At 43.6% G+C, this 18,813-nt stretch overlaps 1 protein-coding gene across 1 annotated transcript; it reads right to left on the bottom strand.

The window, feature by feature from the left end:
• Positions 1 to 1,204: 1,204 nt before the first annotated feature.
• On the bottom strand, positions 1,205 to 12,077 carry LOC307063846 (signal-regulatory protein beta-2-like; the record flags this gene model as incomplete). The annotated part of the gene is made up of 5 exons (XM_079720168.1): positions 1,205 to 1,302; positions 2,600 to 2,665; positions 3,213 to 3,554; positions 4,628 to 4,993; positions 11,957 to 12,077. The coding sequence occupies 5 exons, from the start codon at positions 12,075 to 12,077 to the stop codon at positions 1,205 to 1,207; spliced, it is 993 nt and encodes a 330-aa protein (XP_079576294.1).
• Positions 12,078 to 18,813: the final 6,736 nt, after the last annotated feature.

Below are 18,813 nucleotides of genomic sequence, written 5' to 3'. Positions count from 1 at the left end.
TGTGCATTATAGGATAATTAGCAGCATCCCTGACCTCTACCCACTAGATGACAATAGTACCCCCTAAGTTGTGACAATCAAAAATGTCTCTAGACATTGCCACATACCCCCTGGGGGGCAAAGTATTCTCTTCTTGAGAACTACTGCTCTCCATTATGCTGCCCTAGTGGAGGTGGAGGTATAAAGAAATGCCATTTCATCTGGGAATTGAATTCAGGTGTCCCACGGAACAAGTAAGAAACTCTATGCCACAGAGGTGGAGATCACTGGTTATCTACTGATGTTTACTCTCTGATTCTCTAGTGACAGATTTTAGCTGGGCACACCTTGCTAGAATAAAGACTACATTTCCTAGACTTCCTTGCAGCTAGGTGTGACCACGTGACCACATTCCAGCCAATTAGAGGTGATGTGGACAAATTCCCAGCTGTGACCTTGAAGGGAAGTGTCATTCTCCCCTTCACTACTTCTTTCCCTGGTCTTTCTGCCTGGGATATGGACCTGGTAACAACAAGACCAAGGAATCCTGGGTCTCAATACCAGGGAGTCCCGAATTGCCTGGCCGGCTTATACTGGAATATTACTAGAGAAACCAACTTTCTTCTGATTTGAGCCACTGTTATTTAAGAGTTTTGTTAAACTTGCCAAACCTGCATTCTAACTGTTACAGCCACACAAGTCAGCCACAGGGGAGAAGGAAAGAAGGCAGGAAAGGAGGAAGGAAGGATGTAGATGGAGGGGCACAGGTAGTCTGGTTGGGCTCAGAGACACTCAGGGAAACCTTCTGGGAAGGACTCTGAGCTGCATCTTGAAGGAAGAGAAAATGTGGAGTGGGGAGCAAGGGGGCAAGCCCTCCAGAAGGGGCTGCAGCAGGAGCAAGGGCCTCGAGGAGAGACCCGGGCAAGGCCTTGAAGGACAAGGAGGGCTTGAACAGGCTGAGAAGACAGAGGAAGGCAAATCAGAGGGGAGCCCAGTGCCAAATGGGGAATTTCGCCAGGTGAAAGGAAATCGGGTGTAGGGAATCTGGAGTTCTTCATGAGGCCTGAGGGCAACTGGAGGCTGGAATTGGAGGCAGAGGAATGATTGGGGAGTCCCTGGCCCTCTCTTAGAGGACCCACTCTAGGGCTGACCAGTCATCCATACCCCATGCCCCATGCCAAGATGAGCACAGCTCTGCTGGGCCTGAATTTTTGCCATCTTCTTGTCAAGGGTTCCTCCGGTGGGCAGCCAGGGCCAGCAGGAGTGCAGCCAAGGTCACTGCTTTCAGCCCCAGGACCGCAAGAGTGAGCACAGACAGGAGGCCTGGGGGACAGAGAGGAAAGCTCAGGAAGGACCCCAGCTGAGCCCCCAACACCCCACACCTCAGTGCCTCTATGGTGCAGTTGGGTCAAGCTTCTGTGTAACCTCTGGGGCCTCATCCTTTTTACCCTGGAAGAGATCAAAGACCTCCCATCCCCCTGTCCCAGGCTCGAAGAGCCTTTGCCCAATATCTTACCTCTACCTATTTTTTTTTTTTTTTTTTTTTGCAGTACACGGGCCTCTCCCTGTTGTGGCCTCTCCTGTTGTGGAGCACAGGCTCCGGACGCGCAGGCTCGGCGGCCATGGCTCACGGGCCTAGCCGCTCCGCGGCATGTGGGATCTTCCCGGACCGGGGCACGAACCCGTGTTCCCTGCGTCAGCAGGCGGACTCTCAACCACTGCGCCACCAGGGAAGCCCCCTACCTCTACCTTTAATCATCTTGACAGCATCTCTGACCTCTGATAACAATAGAAAATTGCTTTCATTATAGACTGTTCAGCTCCTCTGTCCCAGGCCCTGAGCTAAGCACTTCCTAATTACCTTATATAATCCTCAAACTAATCTTGCAAGGTAGGATAGCAATCCAGCTTGTATAGATAAGGAGACAGATCCAGAGTGGGGAAGTGATTTGCTCAGGTCTACATGTGTCGAAGTAGTGATGGGACCAAGCGGTTTGGCTCCCAAGAATGGCAGGAACAGGGCTGAGCATCAGGGAAGCTAACCTGCTCACCTCTTTTCCAAGTTTGCCCCAGTTATCAAGTGCCCTTGAGTGTACCTTGAGGTGATGTGACAGGCACAGTTCTGGGCACTTGACACATGTGGCCCCATTGGATCTGTACATAACCCCACGAGGTAGGTTCTCTGTTTCTTATCTCCCTTCTTCCCCCTAGATCACAGAGCAGGGCACCAGAGATTCAAGGAGTAAGGCAACCTGTCCATAATCCCACAGCTAGAAAGGGGCTCAATCCAGGAAGCCTGGCTACAAAGCCATGTTCTTCAGCACTGTTATGCACAGCTTCATAGTGTAGCCTTGCTCTGAATCACGGGGAGCTCATCACCTCGTAAGCAATAGTGCCCACTGAACAGTTAGCACTGACTGTTAGAAAGTCTTTCCTTTGATTGAGCTTTAATGTGGTTCTCTGGGTTCTGGTTCTGCAGCTGAGATGGAGTCCTGGGAACTGTCTTAGTGGCAGAAGGGCCCTAGAAGTCTGGAACTGCACCCTTCCCATGGCCAAGCCATCTCTGGCCCCACTTACCTGTGGGAGCCGGGTTAACGCCACTGGAGATAGGTACACTCACCTGATGGAAATACCTTGGCTGCACGTTCATTGGTGAATTCTGACTCTTGGAGAGAAGTGTGCTTTGCTGCAAGGGAGAGAAGTGGTCTCACACTCCTCTTTCTTTCTATCACTCCACTTCTTGAGTCCCTGTGTTAGGAGCTGGGGTCCCTGAGATGAGTCTGCCAGTTTCTGCCTGGGATGGGGGCTAGAAGTCAAGCCCTGTAACTATGAAGGACTAGTTAGACCTGCATGAGCCTCTCTGGGGTAGAGACAATGCTTGCTTCATTGCAGTGTCTGCAGCACCTAGTACAGTGTAGAGTAGTCAACAGGCATGCAATAGATGTTTGTTGAATCATTAACAGTCTATAAAAAGTTCTGTGGAGCCCAGAAGGGGGATAAATTAACTCTGCCTGGGAGAAGGAGAAGATTTCACAGAGGAGGGGCTATTTGTGCTGGGCCTTGAAGGATGAGTAAAAGTTCTCTGTAGAAAAGGAGAAAGCATTCCAGGCAGAGGGAATAGCTTATGTAAAGGCCTTGAGGCTAAGAGGAGCAGCTTGTTTGGGACATGATGAAATGTTCCTTGTGGACCACCTCCCCCTCTCCCCCAACATCTCCTAAACCACCTGTCTCACCTTTGACTCTCAGCCTGGTGCCCTGTCCAGATAGGTACTGCCTGTTGGGTTTCCTCTGAAACTTTACACAGTAATAAGTGCCTGCATACTCAGTGGAGATGTCACGCAGAAGAATGCTGAAATCATTGTTGGAAGCCCGGACTGCTGTCACATTGGGGTAGGAGATGCCTCTAAAGTTGTAAACGGCCTCCCGGCTCAGACCAGCTCCCCGAAACCACCTGATGGGACCGGGGGGACCATCTCCAAGCACCGTGCAGTTCAGGATGACAGTGTCTCCAGTGGTTGCCAACACCAGCTCCTGGGGTTGGATGATCCAGAGGTCTGGCTCTGGGTCCCCAGCTTCTGCAGCCAAAGAGAGGACTTTGTTGTTCCTTCTCTCCCTCCACAGTCCAATCATTTCCTCCCTCATATCTACCCTCCCTTTCCTTCCCCTGTTTTCTTCACTCAGTCACTCCCTCCCGCATTCCCTTGTTATTCACTAATTGATTCACCCAGTAAAGGAATTCTCAGTACCTACTATGTGCTGATGCTAGGATTGGGGAAAAAGAAGCTTGCTAAGACCCACAAATGTCCTGCCCTGGAGAAGTTCTCAGTCTGTGGGTGGAGATGGTCCAGAAAATCCCCCTGAGGTTGGAAACCCAGAGGACTGCGGGACTAAGAGAAGCTTGGAAGGAGTCAGAGAAGACTTCCTGAAATGCTTGCATTAAGTTAAAATGAACCCCCCCCACCCCAACAAACGTACATGGATACCCTCCATGTCAGTGGTTTACGGGGGTTTCACAAACATCAATTCTTCTATTTCATCACCTGAATATCCCTTGAAGTAGGAATTTTGTTGCCTATTTTGCAAGTTAAGCACTTGAAGGAGATAGAGCTGAAGTGACTAATTTAAGAACACATTTCTACTGAATGACAGACCCAGGATTTGGGTGTCCAGGTCACCAATGGTGGACTTATAGATAGTATGAGTGGTTACTTGGGGATTAAATGATCAGCCCCAGTTCTTGACTTTCCTCTGATAGTGTGGCACATCCATACTCTTGCTGTGGATTCATGGTGGCCAGGTACACTTCCTTGTCTCTTAACTTTGACCTTAACCATGTGACTTGCTTTAGCCAATGGGCTGTTAGCAGACATTATATGAGTAGAAGCTTGAAATGTGCTTAGGGTGCTGGGACTTGCCCTCTTGTGCTTCTGCCATCTCCATGAGAAATATGTACTCTGGCCAGTCTGGGCCCTGGAATGAGACATGTAGAACAGAACCACCCCAGCTGCCTGTAAATGTGTGAGTGAGACATACTAATTGTTATATGCCACTGAGAATTTGTGTGTGCAGCATGATTGCGGATAAAGGTGACTGATGCAGGGAGATAGATCAGAGCAGAATGCTATGACCTGCAGGGCCTGATACTCACTCTTCACAAGCACAGAGGTGCCCTCATCCAGCTTCTTTCCTGAGCGCTCACTCAAGCCATCAAGTCTCACACAGTGGTAGGTTCCAGCATGTTTCGTGGTGACATTGTGGATATAGATGGAATAGTCACAATTAAGTGGTTCCAGTGTCTTCTGGATCATGGGCATCACCCCGGGGAAGAAGCCATGTTTGAAGTTATAAATTTCCTGCTGGTCCTTGTTGCTCACCTTGACCCATTTTATCATGTCATCAGTGCAGGGGCCGACTACTGTACACCTCAGCAGGAGTGTCTCACCTTCTGCCACCAGCATGGGGCCCTCAGGCTGAAGGACCTGCCACTTACCCCCCTTGCTCTGCTCAGAAGCTCCTGCAACAGAGGAAGCAAGGCCTTGTGCTGGGCTGGAGGGACTTGAAGCCCTAAGAGGCAAACTTAACATAAACCAGCCATCAGCTGGTCAAGAACAATTGCTTAGAACACTTGAAGGGTGTTGTTGGAGAGGGAAGTAAAAGAGGAGATGAGGCAGCTGGCTGGAGAGAGAGACAGAGAGCAGGGCTATTAAATGGATTACTTATGAGTAATAGATGGCACTTGAGTGCTCACCATGTGCCAGGCAATGCATGTATTATCTCATTTATTCCTCCAACACCCCTTAGAGGTTGGCAGCATCATCCCCATCTTACAACAGCAGACATTGAGAACCCAGAAACAGTTAGGTAGCTTTCCCAGGATCACTGCTAATTGGGCTGAATTTTGCCTCCCCCACAAATTCATATACTGAAGTCCTAACTCCCAGTACCTCAGAATGAGATTTCATTTGGAGATAGGGTCTTTAAATAGGTGATTAAGTTAAAATTAGGTCACATAGGTGGGTCCTAACCCAATATAACTGGTGACCTTATAAGAAGAAGATAGGTTGAACTGTGGAGTTTGGCTTGAGACTGGGCACAGAGAAGGAAGGCCAAGCCCTCCCATGGAAGTTCTTCTACACCTGGGTTATGAACAGCAACTCAGGTACTCCCTCCAAGAGCTCTGTGAGGTTCTCCATTTCTGAGAGAAAACTAATGCTCAGGGAGGTGCAGAAACCTGAGGGGAACCATGCATTCAGTAGGTGTCATGGCGAGGATTTGGACTCAGATCAACTGCCTCAAGATTCTGCTCACTACAAGGTCATCAGCTTTGGGCCCCGAGTTTCCCTTCATCTGTGCTTCCATCAGGCCTTGGGAATAACTTGGTCTCATTCCAAGACTTAAGTTTGTATCACGGTGTTTCTCAGTTGGGAGTGAGGTAGGGGAGTAGAATGAAGCAAACATTCCCTTCTAACAGGATCTGGGGAAGGGTTGTGGAATTCTAAATTCATTTCCCCCCATCTTCAGCTAGGCATGTGCCATTAGCCACTAAGAACTGCCTCACAGCTGTGACCAAGTGACACCCCACATTCAATCCTAGGAATTTCATTTGTCCTTAGTTCCAGGAAGTTTTCAGCAAACACCCACCCCCAAACACCACTATTTGAGTCAGTCAGACCTTGTTCTCTCTAATTCTTTCTAGTGGTTCTTCCCCTGGCCTCAGGTAGTTTCCTCACATGGATGTGCTAAACTGTGCCCATCACTCAGCACAGGGCTGAGAATGATGCCTGCTCCCACCTGTAAAACTGGAAAACCTCATGATCGACAGGGCAATGGGTAGACTACACAGAAGGGAGTACTCTACCTAGAGAGAAGTGCTCTGGTCCCACCTAGCAAATCTAGAAAGCAAGGTCCCCAAATAATAAAATATAATAACGTTCTATTGTGAGGCTTATAATGCATGTGTAAGTAAAGTTAAGGCAATAACAAAATAAAGGCTGGTGTGGGGAGAATGTTAGTATACCATCATAAGGTTCTTATACTATGTGTGAAATGGTACGATATCACTTAAGGTAGATGTTGATAAATTAAAGAGGTATATTATAAACCCTAAAACAACCACTAAACTTCAAAATAAAGTTATAGCTAATAAGCCAATAAAGGAGAGAAAATAGCATTATAAAAATATTAAATTACCAAATGAAAACAGAAAAAGAGGAAAAAGGGAACAAAGAACAAGTAGAACAAATAGGAAAGTAATAGATTTAGACCTAATCGTATCAAAAATTACTTTAAATGTAAATGGTCTAAACATTAGTAGTTAGAGATTGTCAGATTGGACAAAAAAGTAATATTCAACTACATGTTGCCTACAAGAACTCCACTTTAAATATAAAGGTGCAAATATGTTAAAAGAAGAATGATGGAAACAGGTATATCATACTAACACTAATCAAAAGCTAGAGTGGCTATATTAATATCAGATAAAGTAGATTTTGAAGCAAAAAATATCTCCAGGAATAAAGAATGCCATTTGATAATGATAAAGGGGTAAAATAATCAAGAAGACATAAAACCCCCAAACATTTATGCACCTAATAACAGAACTTGAAAGTATATGAAGCAAAAACCAACAGAACTGCAAGGAGAAACAGACAAATCCACAGTTACAGTCTGAGATTTCAATATCCTTATTCAATAGTTGATAGAACAAGTAGGCAGAAAATCAGAAAGAATACAGAAGATTTAAAAATACTATCAACAACTTAGTCTAGTTGATATTTACAGAAAATTGTATCCCCAAATAGCAGGATATACAGTTACTTTCAATTGTACAAGGAACATTTACAAAGATAGTGCATGTTCTGAGTCATAAAAAAGTCTCAATAAATTTAAAGGAATTCAAGTCATGAAAAGCATGAACTTTGACCACAATGGAATTAAATTAGTAGAATCAGTAACAGACAGATGCCTGGAAAACTTCAGATGTTTGCAAACTAAATAACACACGAGTCAAAGACAAAATAAGGGGCTTCCCTGGTGGCGCAGTGGTTGGGAGTCCGCCTGCCGATGCAGGGGATGCGGGCTCGAGCCCCGGTCCGGGAGGATCCCACATGCTGCGGGGCGGCTGGGCCCCTGAGCCATGGCCGCTGGGCCTGAGCGTCCGGAGTCTGCGCGTCCGGAGCCTGTGCTCCGCAACGGGAGAAGCCACAACAGTGAGAGGCCCGCGTACCGCAAAAAAAAAAAAAAAAAAAAAAGACAAAATAAAAGGGAAATTAGGAAGTATTTTGATCTGAATGAAAACGAAAACACAACATTAAAGTTGGTGGCATGCTGCTTAAGCTGGTGGATATTTTAGCATTAAATGCTTATTTAGGAAAGAAGAAAAGACTTAAATGAATGACTGTAGTTTCATCTTAAAATAGAAAAAAAGAGCAAATTAAATCAAAAGTAAATAAAAGAAAGGAAACTACAAAGATCTGAGTGAAAATCAATAAAGTAGAAAACCAAAAACAATAGAGAAAATCAACAAGAATGAAATCTTTGAGAAAATCATTAAAACTAATACATCTCTAGCCCTTCTGAATAAGGAGAAAAGGAGAGTGAAAGAGAAAGAGAGTGTGTGACAGTCATAGATAGGTATCAGGAATGAGAGCAGTGACACCAGTACAGATTTTACAGATATTAAAAGGATAATTAGGCATTGTTATTAGCAAGTTTCATGGCTAAATATACTTGACAACACAAACAAATTTCTTGAAAATCACAAACTACCAAAGCTACCTCAAGAAGAGAGAAATAGATGTTTCTATCTATTTAAAACATTTAATTTGTTTAAAAAACCTTCCCACAAAGAAAACTCCAAGTCCAGATAGCTTCACTGGTGAATTCTACCATATATTTAGATACAACACCAAAATCTTGATCAATAAAAGAACAAATTGATAAATAAAAATTAAGAACTCTTAAAAGGAGTTCAAAAGACACTTGTGAAAGAAGAAAAGACAAGCTACAGAGTAGGAGCAAATCTTTGCAAAGCATACATCTGATAAAAGGTTTGTAACCAGAATATACAAAGAATTCTCAAAACTCAATAATAAGAAACACAATTTAAAAATGGGAGTTGAACAGACCCTCATCAAAAAAATGCACGTGAAAGATATTCAACATCATTACACATTAGAGAAATGCAGATTAAAACTACAATCAGATATCACTACACGCCTTTTAGAACGACTAAAATTGAAAAGGCTGACTATACCAAGTGTTGGCAAGGATGTGGGGGAAATGTTATCCTCCTACACTGATGATGAAAATGTAAAGTGGTACAACCACTTTGGAAAACACTTTGGCAGTGTCTTAAAAAGTTAAACAATCACCTACCATATGATCCAGTCATTTTATTCTTAGGTATTTTTCCCAAGAGAAATGAAAGCATATGTTCACACAAAGACTTTTATATGAATGTTCATAGATGCTTTATTTGTAATAGCCCCAAACTGCGAACAACCCAAATGTCTATCAATAGGTTAGTGGAAAAACAAACTGTGGTTTATCCATACAGTAGCTAGAAATGAAAAGAAATGACTATTGATATGTGCAACAATATGAATGAATCTCAGAATAATTACAATGAGTAAAAGAAGCCAGGCAAACAGGAGTGTATACTGTATGATGTTTGTTGTGTAAAGTTCTAGAAAATGCAGACTACTCTATAGTGATGGGAAGCAGATAAGTTGCTGCCTGGGGAGGAGGAGGAGTGGACAGGATGAATCACAAGGAAACTTTTATAGGTGTTTGATGTATTCCTCATCTTGATTATCTTGGTAATAAGTTCACAAGTGTGAAATGTCCAATGCCCACAAAACTTGTCAAATTGTACACCTTAAATATGTACAGTTTATTGTATGTCAATTATACCTCAATAAAGCTGTTAAAAATTTATGAAAATGAAGCTTCTGTGTGTGATGAGAAAGGGAGAACTAATGGGGAAGAGGCAGTGGGAGGAGGTGGGGGCTCAGAAAGTCTCATGGTTCTTATCCCAGTTGGGGTGAGTCTGGGGAAGTGAAATAGCAGGGAGGAAACTGGAGCCTGGAATAAGGCCCTGTGCCCCACACCCTTCTCTTTCTCCCTTTCTTGATTCTCCTTCTGTGTTGTCACATGGACTTTGGGAATTGTCCTCGGTGCTTTGTCTCTACCTTGGCTGTGGAGCTGGACCAGTCCCTTTCCCACAGCTCTGGGATTCCTTTCCACCCATTTCCCATCTGCATGCTCTGGTTTTTCATGATTCCTGTTGAGGGGTTCCCTTTTGGAAGCATGATAGAAATCAATATTTTTCAAAAATATTTTGAATATATTTTATCCAAGTTAGTTTAGATATATGATTTCCTAACCTAGTGCCTAACATGTCATGGACACTCAAAAGTCTTTGTGAAATGAGTTAATAAGAATTATGATTCACAGGGTTTCCCTGGTGGCGCAGTGGTTGAGAATCTGCCTACCAATGCGGGGGACACGGGTTTGTGCCCCGGTCCGGGAAGATCCCACATGCCGTGGAGCAACTAGCCCCATGAGCCACAATTACTGAGCCTGCACGTCTGGAGCCTGTGCTCCGCAACAAGAGAGGCCGCAATGGTGAGAGGCCTGCGCACCGTGATTAGGAGCGGCCCCCACTTGCCGCAACTGGAGAAACCCTCGCACAGAAACGAAGAGCCAACCCAGTCATAAATAAATAAATAAAATTTAAAAAAAAAAGAATTATCCTTCACATTTTCCTCGAGAAAACCAGTTGGAAGAAGAGAAGTGGTGCCCCAAGTCACAGCCAGTGAACGAGGGAGCATCCAGGTCTGACTCCACACCAGGGTCCCACTGCGGCCTCTCTTGGGGGTGACAATTCTCGAGGACCCTAGGTGTGATGAAAAGAATCGAGATCTCATTAGGGCTTGGGGCAGAGACCCACATGGGCAAGTGGTGGAATGAGCCCACTGATAGCCATGCATATTGTCTGGTGGATCAGAGGGTTCTGGGCTCAGAGGGTGAGTTGTACCCAGAAGGCCCAAAACTCAGGAGCTAAATCAGCCTGATTCTGACTTAGAGGAGACATGGGTATGATAATAATAGCCAACAGCTATTAAATCTTTACATCATGCCAGGTACTTATAGACATTATCTCATTGAATCCTCCAAACAAAGAGGTGGGTCCTAGGATTAGTCGCATTTTGGCTCATGGATGTTTGATTTGTATCGTTGCACAGAGCCCAAAGCTTAGATGGGCCTCATGATTGCCTTAATGCTCTACTGCTGCTGTCTTAAAATTCTTAATACTTTTTTTTTTAACGTCTTTATTGGAGTATAATTGCTTTACAGTGGTGTGTTAGTTTCTGCTTTATAACAAAGTGAATCAGTTATACATATACATATGTTCCCATATCTCTTCCCTCTTGTGTCTCCCTCCCTCCCACCCTCCCTATCCCACCCCTCTAGGTGGTCACAAACCACCGAGCTGATCTCCCTGTGCTATGCGGCTGCTTCCCACTAGCTATCTATTTTACGTTCGGTAGTGTATATATGTCCATGCCACTCTCTCACTTTGTCACAGCTTACCCTTCCCCCTCCCCATATCCTCAAGTCCATTCTCTAGTAGGTCTGTGTCTTTATTCCCATCTTACCCCTAGGTTCTTCATGGCCTTTTATTTATGTATTTATTTTTATTTTTTATTTAATTATTTTTTTCCTTAGATTCCATATATATATATGTGTGTTAGCATACATATATGTATGCTATATGTTGTTTTTCTCTTTCTGACTTACTTCACTCTGTATGACAGAGGTCCATCCACCTCACTACAAATATCTCAATTTCGTTTCTTTTTATGGCTCAGTCATATACCCTGAGAAAACCATTATTCAAAAAGAGTCATGTACCAAAATGTTCATTGCAGCTCTTAATATTTTTTTTGTGTGTGTGTGTGGTACACGGGCCTCTCACTGTTGTGGCCTCTCCTGTTGCAGAGCACAGGCTCCGGACGCGCAGGCTCAGCGGCCATGGCTCACGGGCCCAGCTGCCCTGCTGCATGTGGGATCCTCCCGGACCGGGGCACGAACCCGTGTCCCCTGCATTGGCAGGCGGACTCTCAACCACTGCGCCACCAGGGAAACCCTCTTAATACTTTTTGAACAAAGGACCTGTACTTTCATTTTTCACAGGGCTGGGCAAATTATGTAGCTGGTCCTGGGCTGAGCCTCACCATTTTTATATTTAATACAGTACCCCTAGAGAAAGGCTCCAAAGAGCAGTTCTTTGTAGATAGGCATACAAGTGTCTGAGCCAGAACCCGGCGGTATGAGCCCAGAGCCTGGAAGCTTAACATCCCTGTTCTCAGCTCCCCACTCCCTCTCCATCTTGGTGGGGTCAAGCCCCTCCTGACACCTCTCTGTGGGATCAGCCAGGGGTGGATCTTGTTCTGTCCAAGATCCTACTCACCCCAGAGGACAAGGAGTAGTGCCAGCAGCCAGGAGCAGGTAGGTGAATGAGCCAGGCGGGTAGGGGTGGACATCACTGGGGGCAAAGTGTGCCTCCCGTGGTCTCCTAGACTGGCCACCATTCCGTTCTCTGATCAGTGTTGGAGTCTGAAGTGAGATCTGTGGGCAAGGCTTTTTCTGCTTCTCATGGCCAAGGCTATTTGGGGAAGTATTTTCACTACCGCAAGTCAAGGCTGCTGTTGTAAGAGGAAGAACCTGGGTGGAGAGGTTTCCGGCTTTCGTGTCTGAGCAGTAGTTCCTGTAATCACCCTGTCAAAGACTTAATGACCTTTTCCAGGCCCTGTCCTTGGCATCCTGGAAGGGAGATGAGCATGGCTGTCACAGTGTGCCCTCAAGTCAGCCTGACTTTGGATCAAGAATTGGGTCTGCCTCTTCCTGGCTGTGTGACATTTCAAAGTCACTTGTCATCTTTGAGCCTTTGTTGCCTCATTTGCAAAATGGGGACAATAACAATCCCTTCCTAAGAAAGGTGTTGCAGGAATAATATATGTGTGTGAGGGCTTAGCATAATGTAAAGGCTAAACATATTAGCCATCATTATTCATAATATGTAGGAAATAGAGGAGGTGCTATTTGCTTAAGAAGGACTTATAAAGCAAGCTTCCCAGAGGCCTTTTAGCATTGCAGGGCGGCACACACTCTCTTCCTAATTGTGTAATCGTGGGCAACTTTCTAAACCTCCCTTTCCTGGGGTCCAAATGTAACACACTTGGATTGTGCAAAAATCTGTGTTTTGTGGCACCTTAATTTTCTGGAATAGATCTGAACTTCCTTGAGACCCCCCCACCACCGCCCCCATCATGCTGCCTATCAGGAAGGAAAAGATTAAGTGTGCTAATTAATCCCAGGCTCTTCCAGGTCTGACAGCCTCTTTAGCTGCACTGTCTGGATTCAAATCTTGGCTTTACCCAGATCTGGCTGTGTGACCCTAGGACAATCATTGATCTGTAAAATTAAAATTAAAATATGCTTGCAAGTATGGGGTGGAGTAAGCACTGTATATGCTGCCATCCTTCCCTCTTAGGTTAACTCAGTCTTTTCTAGAAAAAAAAAAAAAGCTCAAGCTTTCAGTGCTTCCCTTCTCTCCTAATGCAGATGGTCCTGGGTGCAGAGGAAGCTGAAGTTTCTTTCTGGGCTGGAATAGTGGGCCTTGGGTCTGAACACTGTCTTGGGGTCTGGGTCTGTCTTGGAGGTTGGTCTAGTTTCATCCCTGAGCACTTTTCACTGGGTCTGTTGAGGTGTGGCTGGTCCTGTATGGCCTTTGGGACCTTTCAGTGGCACCACTGCTAAATTGCATTGCCTCCTCTACTTGTTCTCCTGTTGAGGAGGCCCATCTATTGGAACCTCTTTGGACAGACCACAGGCCTAGAGAATTCCACCAGACCCTCAGGACCTCCATGTCATCCTCACAGGGGAACTTTTGAATCAGCCACTTATCTCTGTGAATTCCATTCTCAGCTATTTCTTTCATTCTCAAGTTTTTTAAAATATTAGTTTAATTTATTTTAATAGGTAAGGCATTGTATTGGTTAGCTACTGCTGAGTAACAAATCATACCAAAAATGTTGTGACTTAAAACAATAACCATTTATTTAACTTGTGATTCTGTGGGTTAATAATTTCATCTGGGCTCAGCTCCATGGTTCTTCATATCTCTGCTGATTTTTGACTGGTATTGCCTTGCATTCGAGATCTGCAGCAGGTTGGCTAAGTTGCTTTGCTACTGGGGTTGGCTGACTGTTGCCTGGGCCACCTCAGTTTTCCTCCATATGGTTGCTCATTCTCCAGGGGGCTAGTCTGGGCTTGCACAGTTGAGAGGGGCAGTTTTGAGAAAGAGCAGAAGTTCTAAGGTACAATGTCACTTCTGCCACATTCTTTTGGCCAAAGGAAGTCACAAGACCAGACCAGATTCAAGGGATGGAAAATAGACTTAACCTATTAATAAGAGGAGCTGCAAAATCAGATCGCAAAGGGCATGGATACAGGGAGGGGGTAAAGAATTATGTATATTTTTGTAATTTGTCACAGGCATCCATGGGTTTCAAAATTCACATGATTTAAGGTCTCCTTCATAGGGCTCCCTAATATTACGTTCCCTAGGGTTAACCATGGTTGCAAGTTTCTGGAGACATTCAGTTCCCTCACTATTTCTGATCTGTTGCTCAGATGTCAGGTTGAACGTGGCCCCTTGTGTGGTCTGTGACACCCTAGGAAGGTTCCTGGACACCCTAAGAAGCCAGGTCAAATCCCTTGCGCCCTAGGATTTCTAAATATACTTGGGGTTTGTATATGCCATTCTCACCACACCCCAGAGTTTTGACCCCAGAGTATGGTTGCCAGGACCCTAGCATCTCAACTCCTGCTCTTCCTCCCCCTTTCTTGCCACCCTCATCAAATCATAGGGAAGACATCCCCTTCTTTCTTTCTGTGGGGACTTTCCTAACCTCAACTGTCTTCTGAGCAGATGGTCTCTTTGTTTTGGCTGGAATCCCTCTGCCCCCCTCATTGAGGCAACAAGTCTTAGGCTCCATCTTTGATAAGGGACAGAGCTGCACAGGAAGGGACTGGACTACCGTGAGGAGGAAAAATGCACAAGGAAGTACATAAAAAATATTAAACTTATCCCTTCACCATAAAAAGGATGCCATATGATTAGCATGTGGGGCACTGGCTCCCAGTAATTTCTCAGTATCTAGGAGCAGTGACTCTCCTCCTGGTTAGTGGACTTGGTACTTGGTTGTTGCAGGAATGGTGGTGTCTACTACTGGCTTGAGGAGTTAGTCTAAATTGTTTTCAACAGGGGTAACTGAGGTATATATAAAACACAAGTCCACACTTAACATTGACTTTTTTCTCTCTGCAAAATTGGAACTTTGTAAAACAACAGCTTCTTCATTGTTTACCACAAAATGGAAAACCCAGTAAGCAAATCTAGGGAAAATATTCAACCTCATCAGCAAAAAAAAAAAAAAAAAAAAAAAAAAAAAAGAAGAAGAAGAAGAAAGAAAACAATTTGAAAAACAGCACTGGTGTTTTTGTAATCAACATTTATCTCCATTCCTTTCTCTGTTCTCCTCTTTATCAGAGGGGCTAAACCCTGGGGACCACATTTTTCAGAACTCCTTGCCAGGTTTGCTTGGGATTCAGTTCTACTGAGGAGAGATGTTTGCATTAGATTTGGAAGGTGAAAGAGAAGGAGAGGCATGATTGCCCCTCTAAAAATGGAGAGGGGAAGATGTGTGGGCATCAGAAGGGGACAAATGTGCGGTTTTGCAGTGGTTCCCACCATAAATCTTCCATAAATCACTTGTAAATCACAGGCAGCTGTGACCACTGGTGGTGGGTTCCCATGAATATTGCAGATTCTTGTTTCTTCAGAAGCTAGGAATGAACTAGGGAGCTAAAGCAGTGAGGATGTCCAGTGTTCTGTACGCAACAAATCTCCCAGTTTCCATGAGAATAAAGCAGGATTGCATGGCTTTTTTTTTTTTGACCTGAACTTGAATTCATCTAGCATCATTTCAGCCATTTTCTTTCTTTCTTTCTTCCTTCCTTCCTTTTCTTTCTTTCTTTCTTTTTCTTTCTTTCTTTCTTCCTTCCTTTTCTTTCTTTCTTTCTTTTTCTTTCTTTCTTTCTTCCTTCCTTTTCTTTCTTTCTTTCTTTTTCTTTCTTTCTTTCTTCATTCCTTTTCTTTCTTTCTTTTACTTTCTTTCTTTCTTTCTTTTTTTCTTTCTTCCTTCCTTCCTTCCTTCCTTTCTTTCTTTCTATTTCTTTCTTTTTTCTTTTTTCTTTCTTTCTCCCTCTCTGTCTCTCTGTCTCTCTCTCTGTCTGTCTCTCTTTCTTTCATTTTTTGGCCAGGCCACGTTGCATGTGGGATCTTAGTTCCCTGATCAGGGATTGAACCCATGCCCCCTGCATTGGAACAGCAGAGTCTTAACCACTGGACCGCCAGGGAAGTCCCATTCTCTTTATTTAGAAGAGCATTTGGTGTCTCATTAATACTGAAGCCTCTAGGTCCTTGAACCTGACTCTCTGCTGTTTGCAACTTGTCCTATCCTGTGGCTTGGTTCCCCTTTCTTGTCTATTTTTTCTTATTTTATGTCAAATCCCATGACATGTTTGTTGGTATTGTTTTAATTTTTGTTGAGGTATGACTTACAGAGTAGTGTATGTAAGGGAACAAAAATGTAGCTCACTGAAATTTTAGATTTTTTAAATTTCTGTATACACGCATGTAATCACCACCTCAAGATGCTGAGCTTTTTAAAAAAATAATTAGTTAATTAATTTATGGCTGTGTTGGGTCTTCGTTGTTGCATGCGGGCTTTCTCTAGTTGTGGCGAGTGGGGGCTACTCTTTGTCGCAGTGTGCAGGCATCTCATTGTGGTGGCTTCTCTTGTTGTGGAGCATGGGCTCTAGGCAAGCAGGCTTCAGTAGTTGTGGCACACAGGCTCAGTAGTTGTGGCACATGGACTTAGTTGCTCTGCAGCATGTGGAATCTTCCCGGACCAGGGCTCAATCCCATGTCCCCTGCATTGCCAAGTGGGTTCTTAACCCCTGTGCCACTAGGGAAGCCCCTAATTTCATTCTTTTACATGTAGCTGTCCAGTTTTCCAAGCACTACTTATTGAAGAGGCTGTCTTTTCTCCATTGTATGTTCTTGCCTCCTTTGTCATAAGTTAGATGACCATATATACATGGGTTTATCTCTGGGCTTTCTATCCTGTTCCATTGATCTATATTTCTGTTTTTGTGTCAGTACGATACTGTCTTGATTACTGTAGCTTTGTAGTATAGTCTGAGGTCAGGGAGTCTGATTCCTCCAGCTCTGTTTTTCTTTCTCAAGATTACTTTTGCTATTCAATGTCTTTTGTGTTTCCATACAAATTGTAAAATTTTTTGTTCTAATTCTGTGAAGAATGCCATTAGTAGTTTGATAGGGATTGCATTGAATCTGTAGATTGCTTTGGGTAGTACAGTCATTTTCACAGTATTGATTCTTCCAATCCAAGAAATGGTATATTTTTCCATCTGTTTATGTTCTCTTTGATTTCTTTCATCAGTGTTTTATAGTTTTCTGAATACAAGTCTTTTGCCTCCTTAGGTAGGTTTATTCCTAGGTATTTTATTCTTTTTGTTGTGATGGTAAATGGGATTGTTTCCTCAATTTCTCTTTCTGATTTTTCATTGTTTGTGTTTAGGAATGCAAGAGATATCTGTGCATTAGTTTTGTATCCTGCCACCTCACCAAATTCATTGATTTGTTCTAGTAGTCTTCTGGTGGCATCTTTAGGATTTTCTATGTATAGTATCATGTCATCTGCAAACAGTGATAGTTTTCCTTTTCTTTTCCAGTTTGGATTCCTTTTATTTTTTTTTTTTTCCTTCTCTGATTGCCATGGTTAGGACTTTCTAAACTATGTTGAATAAGAGTGGCGATAGGGGACATCCTTGTCTTGTTCTTGATTTTAATACAAATGCTTTCAGTTTTTCACCATTGAGAGTGATGTTTGCTGTGGGTTTGTCATATATAGTCTTTGTTGAGCTAAGTTCCCTCTATGCCCACTTTCTGGAGAGTTTTTATCATAAATGGGTGTTTTGGGTTTGTTTTTGTGGGTCTTTTTCTTCTCTTATGTTTCCTGCCTGGAGTAGTTCCTTTAGCACTTGTTGTAAAGTTGTTTGGTGGTGCTGAATTCTCTTAGCTTTTGCTTGTCTGTAAAGTTTTTGATTTCCTTATCGAATCTGAATGATATCCTTGCTGGGTAGAGTAATCTTGATTGTAGGTTTTTCTCTTTCATCACTTTAAGTATATCCTTCTGGCCTGAAGAGTTTCTCTGAATAATCAGCTGATAACCTTATGGGGATTCCTTTGTATGTTATTTTTTGCTTTTCCCTTGCTGCTTTTAATATTTTTCTTTGAATCTAATTTTTGTTAGTTTGATTAATATATGTCTTGATGTGTTTCTCCTAGGGTTTATCCTGTATGGGACTCTCTGTGCTTCCTGGACTTGGGTGACTATTTCCTTTCCTATATTAGGGAAGTTTTCAACTATAAGCTCCTCATTGCTGCACCCGGGCTTTTCTCTAGTTGTGGAAAGCAGGGGTTACTCTTCATTGTAGTGCACAGGCTTCTCACTGTGGTGGCTTCTCTTGTTGTGGAGCACTGGCTCTAGGTGTGCAGGTTTCAGTAATTGTGGCTCGCGGGCTCTAGAGTGCAGGCTCAGTAGTTGTGGCACACGGGCTTAGTTGCTCTGCGGCATGTGCGATCTTCCTGGACCAGAGCTCTAACCCATGTCCCCTGCATTGGCAGGTGGACTCTTAACCACTGTGCCACCAGGGAAGTCCCAAGAACCAGAAATTTATAGAAACTTGATATATGGCAAAGTAGCAGTGCAGATCAGTGAGTGCTGGATAATTTACCATTGTGGAAGAAAAAAAATAAGATTTTAATAAGATTCCCACTGATAATACACACACAGACAGACACATACGAAAAATACAGTGTGATCAAAGTCATAAATGGAAAGAGCAAAACTTGATCAAGAATTGCAAATCTTTTTTTTATAACAAAAGCTCCAAATGATACCAACAGTACGATTTGTGGACCACACCAGAGGAAGAGGGACTCTCCCATATGTGCCAAGGAAGCAAAGATAAGAATATTTGTGCAAAATTATAGTAACAAAACTTTAGATAAAGCTTCAATATCTATCACAAGAAGAATCAATACATTGTGGCATATTATCACAATAGAAACTATAGAGTAGTGGAAATTAATAAAATAGAGCTACATACATT

This window comes from Hyperoodon ampullatus, assembly GCF_949752795.1.
Source record: "Hyperoodon ampullatus genome assembly, chromosome: 14".
Classification (NCBI taxonomy): domain Eukaryota; kingdom Metazoa; phylum Chordata; class Mammalia; order Artiodactyla; family Ziphiidae; genus Hyperoodon; species Hyperoodon ampullatus.
This window is presented reverse-complemented; position numbering and strand designations above follow the sequence as displayed.